Here is a 12,237-nt window from a genome sequence, read left to right as displayed (position 1 = left end):
TGAAGCCGGTCAGTAAAACCAATTATTCTAGTAGTCTGTCTTTTTTTTGATTCTCAAACAGCTGATATGTCTCTAACACTAGCCTGACCGACTATACCAGCCAACACAACTGTCCACTGAAGCTGATTAGGTTAGTACAAATACATCTTACGACATTACCTGTGTGCAGAGCTTTGAGCACTATGGAAAACACTCATCGCTTCACTGAAAACATCACAGAATTTGGTGAATGAATTGTCTGTTTGGATAAACATGATGTGCAAAAAACGTTTATTGCTCTAGGCATCGTTTGCTGTTAAACTATGTCGGAATGCATGTTCTTAAACTCAAACTTTGACTGGCTAGAAGGATCCTAAACAGAGATCGTAGTTGCTTCATAACACCATTTTGCAATCCCCAAGCTCATTAATTGTGTATGATACAGGACTATTAAAAGTGGTACGGGTGGTTGGTGAAGCTGCCTATAAAGAGGAGATTTAAGGATTGCAGTAAAACAATTTCTAAATGTGCACATTGTAAGAGAACACATGGTAACACTCGCGCGCTCCCACACACACACACACACACACACACACACACACACACACACACACACACACACACACAATGCCTTCTAAATGCATTTATCATGCCTTGATGCATACTTATCGCGCATTATAACAGCTGTTGTCAACTGTCATAACTCATTTCTAATCTCTCTCCATCTCATCGAATCATGCAGTGGAAAACACATAGAACTTGACGGTGTCCTTGGGGGACAGGTCTCTTTGCAGCAGGATTTCCCCTTTTACGGCGCCGCCAAAATGATATCATCAATAACGCGACAGGAGCGAACATTGTTTTTGGCACGGATTCATTACGGGACTATCTTTTTGACACGTTTCTCCATAGAGGGTCATTTTCTGTCTGGAAAGGATCCCTTTGGACAGTGCACTGTCTCTCCCCAGCGTCCCCCCCACCTCATTTCTGTCATGGTTATTGATAACCACAAGTCAAGAAGAACCTTCCTCCCTGGAACTGTCCCTTCCCTGCCGCCCAATCCAATAGAGTTGGGCAGTCATATTCGCCTTCGTTCTCCAGGCATCATAACCATACATACAATGCAGAGCGTGAGATCCCATTCGTCTAATGAAAGTGGCTTGAGTTTGTATCTTCAGCGAAACGTGCAAGTGGCTGGCTGTTTATTTCTGACTTCTTGAATATACAAAATGTGACAACATATGATATTTCTCCAGTTTCTCCAATGACATTGAAAGCCTGCCCCGAGCCTCACAGACTAGTCTTTGATTGACCCAGATCCTGTGATCTGAAATTAGCCGCAGTGGCGGTGTAACACTGTGAAACGGAAAGACATTTTGGGGTAAAAACGGAAGGATTAAAATGAATTTAATGAACAGATGAAGCTGCTGGATTGGGGCCTGAGGGTCACAAATAGGCTATTACAATTTAATTAGTCCAAAGGCTCACCTTTTCCATCTGGCAGTCCTTGACTCCGGGATTACTTTCTCTCCTCATTACCCCAATGTTCGCAGGCGATTTACTGGCCGTGATGATTCTCTGAACTTTCGGGATATCCTGCGAGAAAGAAGTGCGGGAGAGAAAAAGGAGTTGTTTAGGAATTTTAAATATGGAAGGTGGAACATGACAGGTATGGGTAAGGTTTCTATAAGCCATGACACATAGTGCAGCTCTGTAGAAATAGACCATGACAAGAGATTTGGTCCTGAGGTGCATTTAAAGCGGTTTGTTTATCATTGAACTGGACAGCCCGGTGTATTTTATTTTGCTTATACCACAGCTATTTTCCATAGAGAAAAATACAGATTTTTCATTACATATGTGTTCACTTCATAAAAAGCTATTTTGAATTTGCCTCTTGTAGTGACCTATTTAAACGGAAGTCTTATGTATTATTTCAGTGCTTTCTGACAGTATCCATCAGGGCCAGGACAATTCTATTGAACGACGATGGAGTATGAGTGCCTGATGAAATGGTTTTCTGTGCCCAACGGTCCTGCTACTCAAGGAACACAAGAGATGCCATGTCTTTAGAAATTCATGCATGGATGGTTGTTCTGTTCTCTGAACAGTTCTCACAGCACAGAGATCTGACCTGAAATATGAACAAAAACAACGATAACATTTCAAATAGACAGAAATATGCAAATTGCAGAGATCTTACCCAAATCAACCAAAACATTTAAACATAGTTTTCTGAATACTTCACTCCGTGCACATTTCCCTTTCAATCTGCATTCATTATTTCTGTCCATCTCATGGACTTCGTTAAAAAGAGAGATTTAAGCTCATTCAAATGCATGTTGCATATTTTAAGAGACCCAATGTGTTCTGCCCATAGCAATACTTCTCTACACTGTAAAATAAAATATACCAAAAATAAACTCACTGTTTACCCCCGCAACTGATTTCATCTGGAGAAGCCATCAACAAGTCAAAAGGAAAGTTCAGAGAGGAAGCCAGCAAATAAAGATCCCGATTTTTCCTCCGGCAGTAAATTACTGCCCCAAGCATTCCACAGAATCCACATTCCACACGTCATCTCCCATTACTTTGATGAAAATTGCATGCTATCACCACCACAAGACTTGGCTTCCTCCCTAGGCCTGTTAAATATGAAGAGAGTTCCACCCTGATCTTGCTGATCCCGGCAACCTCTCACTAATGAATCTTTCACCGGCAGGGGATTGTGTCTGCAGCCAAGTCTTATCTAGTAATGGTTGTTTAGTGGAGCTTAAGGCCCATTATGTTTAGGAACTCAAATACCAAGCATAATGCTGAGAGGGTAGCTGGTACACACAAATATCCCAGATCTTAACCACTTTGGAATCCAAAAACTGCAAGAGGGCGTTAGCATAAGATTGCTTGCATAAGCGTTATATTTTGTAAAGCTGTAGAGGAAATAATGGTAGGCTTTTAAACCTTTCTCATTTCAATGATGTAACATTATATTGTTTTCTGTGCAAAATAATTGCCTTTTGATCACAGACAATAATGGCCCTCGTCGGGCTAGTCAGGCATACTAACAAATATCAGCATGTCCAACAGAATGTGTTTAGTAGCTATTCATTTCTATTAAATACCTAATAGATAACCAAATATGCAACGGAAACTGGGCCATGAAAGGGCTGATGGAATACATTTGGTTACATTTGTAAGAGGCCCGGCTTGCCTTAGCATATTGAGTCCATTCGAGTTATCCTCACGGAAAAGGAGGAAACACTGCCTGGCAAATCGACAAGCGAAATGTGGGGTGGTGTTACGGTTGTCAGTGGTCCCCATTTTTTCGCCATCTTTGACAGTGATTTATATTAGACGTGGGCCCCTTCACATTGAACAGACAGTGACAACAGATTGGGAGGACTAGTCATCTTTACAGGGAGGAGAACCATCTTTGAATCACACCGCAGACAGTATCCGTGGATATAGCAGCGGATGGCCAAAGGGACTGCACAGGATGGAGTGGAGCTATCTGTATGCTAATCAAGTGAGACGTAAAATCTTGATTTGCATAAGCAGATCCCTTGCACCAATACATATGTTTTCCCTCTGTCATCTTTCCTTTTGTCAGACCCGCTACTCTCCTTCACCTCCCACCCTCAACCCCCGCTTGGAACATGAGACGAGGCCCAGCACAATTCACTCACATCGGCTGTAATGGAGTCATCTTCTGCCGTTGTGAACATTGACTATAGTTTATATCTTTGGAAATAAAGTGGCCATTACATTTCTTGTTTTATGTGGTGCTTCCGTATGGAGGGGTATTGGAGCGTTCTCTGAAAGAGCTGTAAAGTCCTCTGGGTGGCACATAGCTAATGTCAAGGCTCTTAGCTTGACACCCAACACACCGAGAGGCAGAATGACTTCTGACTGCATCCGGGAGAAAAGTCTCTTAGAAACAGGATTGCTCACTAGGATCAGGGCCGATAAGAAACTAAAACACAGCTGTGATTGACTTCGATATTCTGATATGACTGCAGTAGTTGATATAACCTGTGATAAGGTCCAACATGACTTTGCACAGCGTATAAATAAAGTGAATGGGGTGTAGTTCAGAACAGATTAATGTGATGGAAGAATTGAGCTCAATTTTGGGTTTCATGTGAAAAAGGCCATACCTCTTTTTTCTTCTTCAATGCCCTCAAAGGGTTCATCTTGTTTGCAACGCTGCTGACAAACTTTGCTACATATCCTTGGGCAATATAATTATTTATTTATTCTCTTTATAAGGTAAACCACTTCTCTATTTACTGTGGAAAGCTACTAATGATAAGCTACCAATGATCTAGAAACCTATGTCATGTTCGTTATAATGCTACTTAAGTATGATCCCCAATTAGAGACAACGATAGCCAGCTGCCTCTAATTGAGAATCATACCAACATAGAAAAAACAACCTAGAACCCCACATAGAAAATATAAACTAGACTAACCCCCCTAGTCACGCCCTGACCTACTCTACCATAGAAAATGAAGGCGTTCTATGGTCAGGACGTGACAACCTACTCCATTACAATTCATATTTATTTTTCGTATCATCCATTTTTGGGTGGGTGGAGGATGTTAGGCCTATATCTTGTGACAGTACTTACCCAACTAATCAGAGTGACAGCCAGGTGTCAGTATAACAAATCAGCTCTCAATCCGGTACGCTAGTTGCTAATAGTGCCCCTCAAAATAAATGCTTACTGCTCTTATCTATACAATCACTCACAACACATCCAACTTTGAGTTATTGTGGCTAGTTGGTGTTTCACTGTGCACTCTATCATAGTGACCGTTTTTTAATGAAAACTTGTATATAGAGGTTCCCCAGGTTAGTCCTCTATAGTGCTAATCCTGTTTTCACTAGATAACTTTTCCCTTACCACTGTCACCCTTGGTTTGCTCTCCGGGGATTAAGTCCTTGGCCTTTTGTTAACTGCTGTATGAAGATGACTTTCAAATACACTCAACAAAGAAAGTGTCACATTTAATTACAATTTTGTATTGAAAACAAGTGCCGATCGCACACCCTTACAGTGAAAATAATTGGGTCTTATTTTCCTGGCAATAGAGTGTGAAGAGTAACATAAATGAAGCAAAAGCCTGCTGTATTTGGACATGTTATTATTTTGAGCAACTTCTGCAATCCTATTTGCCCGATTATTGTCTTTAGTTGTAATTATGTTCGGAGTGACTCCTCTCCAGGGAGTGACACTAGGAACATTTGGTTGAGAAATCGGTACTTGACTCTGTGATTGTCACCCCGAAAATCTAAATTGATAATCTGCTGCAAAGTTTATGCCCATTGCTGTTCCTCTTAACTGCCGGGAGTTGCATGGAGTGAGAATGTGCATTACCTTGGCGTGTGGCTGCTGAAAGGTGACTCTGGAGCTGTTGACGAGTGAGGAGTATCTGAACAAGTGGGTGGGGGTGGCGGGGAACCTGTGGCTGCTGGTGGGCTGGTTGTGCAGAACAGCAGAGAAGCAGATGTGCACTGTGTCCTTCAGTGCCTTCAACTGAGACTCCTGTTCCAAGCAACAGAAGCAAACAGATATGAGTCTTTGACCATCCATCCATGGTAACAGTAAATAACAATCACTGGGGCCCCCCTTTCTACATTCATCTGATAACTCCCTCAGTTACACACCAATTATTGTATATCCACCCACTGATAAAATGTAACCGTTATCAAATCTAATTTTATTGGTAACATGCGCCGAATACAACAGGTGTAGACTTTACCGTGAAATGTTTACTTATAAGCCCATTCCCAAAAATGCAGTTAAAGTAAGACAAATATTTGCTAAATAAAAAAGGAAATAGTAACACAATAAAATAACAATAACGAGGCTATATACAAGGAGTATGAGTACTGAGTCAATGTGCAGGGGTACGGGGTAGTTGAGGTAATTGAGGTAATAGGGTATGTATATGTAGGTAGGGGTAAAAGTGACTAGACAAACAGAATATATAATAGACAGAGTAGCAGCGGTGTATGTGAAGAGTGTGAAAGGGTGTCTATGTGTGAGTGTGTGGCATGTGTGTGTTAGCGTATGTAGTGTGTGTTGGAGTGTCAGTGTAGTATGCGTGAGTGTGTGAGTAGAGTCTAGTGAGTGTGCATAGAGCTGGTGCAAGAGAGTCAGTGCAATAATAAAGGGGGTCAATAGAAAAATAGTCCAGGTAGCCATTTGATTAACTGTTAAGCAGTCTTATGACTTGGGAGTAGAAGCTGTTCAGGAGCCTTTTGGTCACCAGCCATCCCACAATTATGCATCCATCCCTACACCGACTGTAGAATAGCACAATGAAGTTCCTTCTCCGAAGCATACATAAATATAAATAAAGCTGAGAAAACTGTAGGGCATAAGCATACTCTCTCTGGTCTAAGGCACGGCATCGCAGTGCTAGCTGTGCCACTAGAGATTCTGGGTTCAAGTCCAGGCTCTGTCGCAGCCGGCCGCGACCGGGAGACCCATGGGGCGGCGTACAATTGGTTCTGCGTCGTCCAGGTTAGGGGAGGGTTTGGCTGGCAGGGATGTCCTTGTCCCATCGTGCACTAGTGACTCCTGTGGCGGGCCGGCGCAGTGCACACTGACTCGGTCGCCAGAAGTGTACTGTGTTTCCTCAGACACATTGGTGCGGCTGGCTTCCGGGTTAAGCGGCTTGGCTGGTTTGTGTGTCGGAGGACGCACGGCTCTCGGATTTCGCCTCTCCCGAGTCCGTACGGGAGGTGCAGCAATGAGACAAGACTGTAACTACCAATTGGATATCACGAAATTGGGGAGAAAAAGGGGTAAAAAAATAAATAAAATGCAATAAATACATAAAAGCACCTCTCAAAATTGTTTGCCATCGCAAAGCACTTCAACAGGTCAGACCGAGAACATTACCCCCGAGAAGAAATGAAGAGGAGAAACACAATACAAATAAGAAACAACAAAATATCAAAGTGAAAGACTAAAAAGTGATGGATTACGATGAAGTAAAAGTTTAATGACATCCACCTTGTCCAGTGCGGCCTTTTCCAACTCTTCTTTGGCAATGGTTAACTTGTGCTCCAGATCCATTAGCTGCTGTCCCTGTGGAAAGACAAGATACTTGAGCTGAAACAATTGAACTGTTGTACTCTTGCAAACACAGCAATTTCCTAACCTACCGTGTCTTGACTACTGAATATAGATTATGCGGTCACTTCAGTCAGAGGCGCTTACTAAGACTAAGTGTAAGACTTTCTCTGCGTGGGTCTTCACTTTTGGCTGAAATCTAAGTGATTGTGTTCTTCCCAAAGGTATTACCCCAAAAGCCTACATTAAAAAGTTGACAGAATCAAGACGATTTGATTGCACATGGCTCAATTGCAGTACATACCAAACTGTTTGAGCAATAAGGTGAATTGGGATAATGAATGGTACTTTAATCGACTGATATATCACGAAATTACCTTTTTTACAATCCATGAAAAAGGCAGAGTATTTATGCAATTGCAAGTTCCAGTATTCCAACAGTTAGAGTCCAACAGACTGAAGATGCAGCCTACAGTCTGGCTTTTAGGAATACCAATACCCTTCTGCTTTTAACTAAATATAAAACATATCCACAACTTATCCCTGTATGATGTGGTAACTGTAAGCCAAGCTATAGACTGCTAGACACTTTATCCTCAAAAGCAGCTCAATGTGTAGACCAGTACATTTCACGGTGCAAACTTTAGGGTGACATGCTATAGAAGGATAAGGGGGAGTAAAGGGATAAACCTTGATTTATTCAAGACCGTCTCGACTAAAACAAGATGGCTCTTCACCAACGGTTTGATCTTATCAATGAAAGAAATGGCACCGGTAAAACCAGCAAGCGTGCTCAAGAGCAGGATGAGGCCAACTCTATCTCAACTCAATTAAAATCCCATCCATAAATTGGACATTTCAAAAAGGCTTGTTTTTATTCGCCCTATGAACAAATGTAATCCGATTCATTATGTGAATGGACTGAGTTCAAATGAATTGACTCCCGATTCTAGAAGGACTCATTACAATATTGAGGAACTCATCAGGGAGGGAGGACATGCTTAATAGGAGGGGATTTACAGAGAGGGTGTGTAAAAGGGCCCGGGTGATGGACTTCACATTGTGAAAGTTTATGGTGCGCCTTTTACAGGGCTCTCCGAATGATATACTGTACAGGCATACGTTCGCAAATTACAAGGTCAACGTCTTCTGGCATGAACAGTGTCAAGACCCATGGAAAAAGCTCAGGTCTAAATGTTTGCCCATGAATATGTGTAGGAGACTATATGTGGGGGTGTCAGTTCACAAAAGACCTATGGCTATTCTGGCTTGTTGCTTGGTGTGCATAACATACATGCTACATCAGACTACAATCGAAAATGTACTAAAATATGTCCAGGGACTGCGTAAAGATTTTTCCATAGGGTTGCAGGATTTTTTAAAAGCCTACATAGATATGTTTCTGCTTATCATTTCAGAGATTTGGGAGGCTACTTATTACTCAACGTTTAGGGACCAGGGAGAAAATCTTAGAACAGGAGAATGAATATTCCCATGCTAAAGGACATCAGTTTAACTGATTTTAAGGAAATGAAGGTTGTGAAAATGATCCAAAGTGTTTCTGATAAGATTGCAGTTCGTCTTGGATGCATAATGTTATGTGATGTATCTTCCCCTCCCCCTTCCCCTTAGGAGACTGAAAGATTTGGCATGGGTCCCCAGATCCTCAAAAAGTTCTACAGCTGCACCATCAAGAGCATCCTGACCGGTCGCATCACCGCCTGGTATGTCAACTGCTCGGCATTGGACCGTAAGGCACTACAGAGGGTAGTGCGTAGGGCCCAGTACATCACTGGGGCCAAGCTTCCTGCCATCCAGGTCCTCTATACTAGGCGGTGTCAGAGAAAGGCCACAAAAATGGTCAAAGATTCCAGTCACACAAGTCATAGACTGTTCTCTCTGCCCCCGCACAGCAAGCGCTATCGGAGCGCCAAGTCTAGGTCCAAAAGGCTCCGATTCTAGCCCTAAGCTATAAAACTGCTGAACAATTAATCAAATGGCCACCCGGACTATTTGCATTGACCCCCCCCTTTGTTTTTTACAATGCTGCTACTCACTGTTTATAATCTTTACCCCTCGACACACTGTATATAGACTCGTTATTGTTATTTTATTGTTTAACTTTTTTTACTTCAGTTTATTTCGTAAATATTTTCTTAACTCTATTTTCTTAGAAGTTCATTGTTGGTTAAGGGCGTAAGCATTTCACGGTAAGGTCTACCTACACCTGTTCTATTTGATTTGATTAAATATTTCTCCACTCCTGTTCCCGAGACAAAATTAACATTTGCAAGAAATACTAAGTTCATTTTATATTTGGCTACATGTGAGAGGTTGGCCTACAGTCATTGTACAGTTCAGTTACTATTCCATTTAACCCATCTTCCAGGTAGAACCCTTTTGGATTCCATGTAGAACTCTCTGTGGAAAAGGTTCTACATGGAAACCAAAATAATTCTACCTCGAAGCAAAAATGTTTTTTAAAGTGTTCTCCTATGGGGACAGCCAAAGAACCCTTTAAGGTTCCAGATAGCACTTTTTTTCTCTAAGAGTGTGTACCCTTTCTGAGTTGTCTAGTGTCTGAATGTATCCTGTATTTTCCTGCTCTTGTCTAGATCATACAAGGATGCTTACACCCGATTTCATGTTTCAACTGTCATTGACATTGTAAAGGCGCTTTGAACTGTCATAGTGGCTGGTTTTCATTTGAATTGGAATGCACCTGTGCTGTGTTGATTATGTGACAAGGTTGGTTTACACCCTCCTTTGTAGTACATTTACATGTTGGGTGTTGCATTAGCAACATTGTGTAAAAGTGAAATACTGTTGTGCCATTGATGGCATCACTGAGATGTAGCAAGTCAGTCTTTTTGAATGAGGCATTGCAGTAGTTTTGTTTTGTTATTGCAGTGGGCTGCTTGCAGAGCACAGTCATGGACAGAACTGTAATTCAGAACGAACCGTTTGCACAGAAACCAAGGAATCAATTTACTCCGCTGAGGTATTTCTACATTATGGGGAAGTGAGACTATCACACAAAGCCATTTGTAGCTGTCCGACTGTGTTTGAGAGGGAAACCAAAGTAACAAACTTTCAGAAGCAGTTCTTTAATCACAGGTATAAAGGCTAGTATATAATTTCCCCATATCAAATGACGATTGAAAAGGCAGAGGTATTCATTGCTCCCTACACTAAATTGTTCTGAAGAAGATAGAGGAGAAAGTGGATACCGAAGTGCTTACAAATGATTCAAAGCGGTCCTTTTCAAGGTAATTGGACAGACAATATAGAGGAATTCTAAAGCTCTCATTTCAAATGGGCAGTCTTCTTATTATCAAACATCGCTGGTCAATATTCAGCCGGGGAAGAAATGGGGTTCCAAACACATCCCCACAAACATACACGAGAGGCTGGTAATGGTTCTTTCAGCAATGGTATGTAGCCTACAGTTAAATAACACACGGGGTTATTGTAATGCTGTAAACATATCAGCTGTAGATGCAATGAAGGCTGTTTTCTTTTTACGTGGGCTATACAGATGCAATTTGAAAATGTCAATATACATTACCAGTCGAAACTTTTAGAACACCTACTTTTCTTTATTTTACACATTGTAGAATAATAGTAATAATATAAGACATCGAAACTATGAATTAACACATATGGAATAATGTACTGTAGTAACCAATAAAAGGGTTAAACAAATCAAAATATATTTTATATTTGAGATTCTTCAAATAGCCATCCTTTGCCTTGATGACAGCTTTGCACACTCTTGGCATTCTCTCAACCAGCTTCATGGAATGCATTTCAAAAGGTGAGCCTTCTTAAAAGTTAATTTGTGGAATTTTTTTCCCCTCTTAATGTGTTTGAGCCAAACAGTTGGGTTGGGACACGATAGAGGGGTACACAGAAGATTGCCCTATTTGGTAAAAGACCAAGTCCATGTTCAGGCAAGAACAGATCAAATAAGCAAAGAGAAACAACAGTCCAACATTACTTTAAGACATGAAGTTCAGTTAATCCGGAAAAATTCTAAAACTTTGAAAGTTACTTCAAGTGCAGTCGCAAAAACCATCAAGCGCTATGATGAAACTGGCTCTCATGAGGACCACCACAGAAATGGAAGACCCAGTTCATTATAGTTACCAGAAATTGCAGCCCAAATAAATGCTTCACAAAGATCAAGTAACAGACACATCTCACCATCAACTGTTCAGATGAGACTGTGTGAATCAGGCCTTCGTGGTCAATTTGCTGCAAAGAAATCACTGCTAAAGGACACCAATAAGAAGAGACTTGTTTGGGCCAAGAAACACAACCTAAAGTATGTTCTGGGAACTTTCACAGAACCAATTTTGGTTTGCTGGGAAGGCACTCCTATTGAAACCTATCACATCCTGATCTGTTTCACCTGTCCTTGTGATTGTCTCCATCCCCTCCAGGTGTCGCTTATTTTCCCCAGTGTATTTATCCCTGTGTTTCCTGTCTCTCTGTGCCAGCTTGTCTTATTTGTTCAAGTCAACCAGTGTGGTTTTCCCCGTGCGTCTGCTTTTCTATTATGTTTTACTAGTCCTCCCGGTTTTGACCTTTGCCTGTTTTTCTGGACTCCATTCCCGCCTGCCCTGACCTCGAGCCTGCCTGCCATTCTGTACCTCTGGAGTCTGATCTGGTTTTGACCTTTTGCCTGTCCACGACCATTCTCTTGCCTACCCCTTTTAGATTAATAATAAACATCTTGGACTCTAACCATCTGCCTCCTGTGTCTGCATCTTGGTCTCGCCTTGTGCCCTTACAGAAACCCTACAGGTATCAAATTTAAATGGTGTATCCTGAAGATGCCAGGTTTTTTTCTGCCTGGATATACTGTAACTTATTTTAATGCCTGTAATGGCTAGATAAATGTGCACACTCTTCTAATCCTGGCAGGGAAGCCATGACCTTATAGCTCTCTATAATACACTCAGTGGTGGCATGTAGAAGATTCTCCCTTGTGACTTTAATATACACAATTCAACATGTATACAGTTGAAGTTGAAATTTTACATAGACCTTAGCCAAATACATTTCAACTCAGTTTTTCACAGTTCTTGACATTTAATCCTCGTAAAAATTCCCTGTCTTAGGTCAGTTAGGATCACCACTTTATTTTAATAATGTGAAATGCCAG

The 12,237-nt window shown here is 41.4% G+C and overlaps 1 protein-coding gene across 1 annotated transcript in view; it reads right to left on the bottom strand.

The window, feature by feature from the left end:
• Positions 1-12,237, bottom strand: part of LOC129854110 (leucine zipper protein 2-like) — a 184,577-nt gene that overhangs the window by 12,450 nt on the left and 159,890 nt on the right. The window contains exons 8-10 of the mRNA XM_055920808.1: positions 7,008-7,082; positions 5,361-5,528; positions 1,468-1,575 (exon numbers count right to left, since the gene is read on the bottom strand). Coding sequence (XP_055776783.1) covers positions 1,468-1,575; positions 5,361-5,528; positions 7,008-7,082 — 351 coding nt within the window. The remainder of the gene's footprint in view (positions 1-1,467; positions 1,576-5,360; positions 5,529-7,007; positions 7,083-12,237) is intronic.

The sequence above is a fragment of the Salvelinus fontinalis genome, chromosome 4 (assembly GCF_029448725.1).
Source record: "Salvelinus fontinalis isolate EN_2023a chromosome 4, ASM2944872v1, whole genome shotgun sequence".
NCBI classification, from domain to species: Eukaryota; Metazoa; Chordata; class Actinopteri; order Salmoniformes; family Salmonidae; genus Salvelinus; species Salvelinus fontinalis.
Note: the sequence above shows the minus strand (reverse complement) of the source record. Positions and strands in the feature narration are given on the sequence as shown.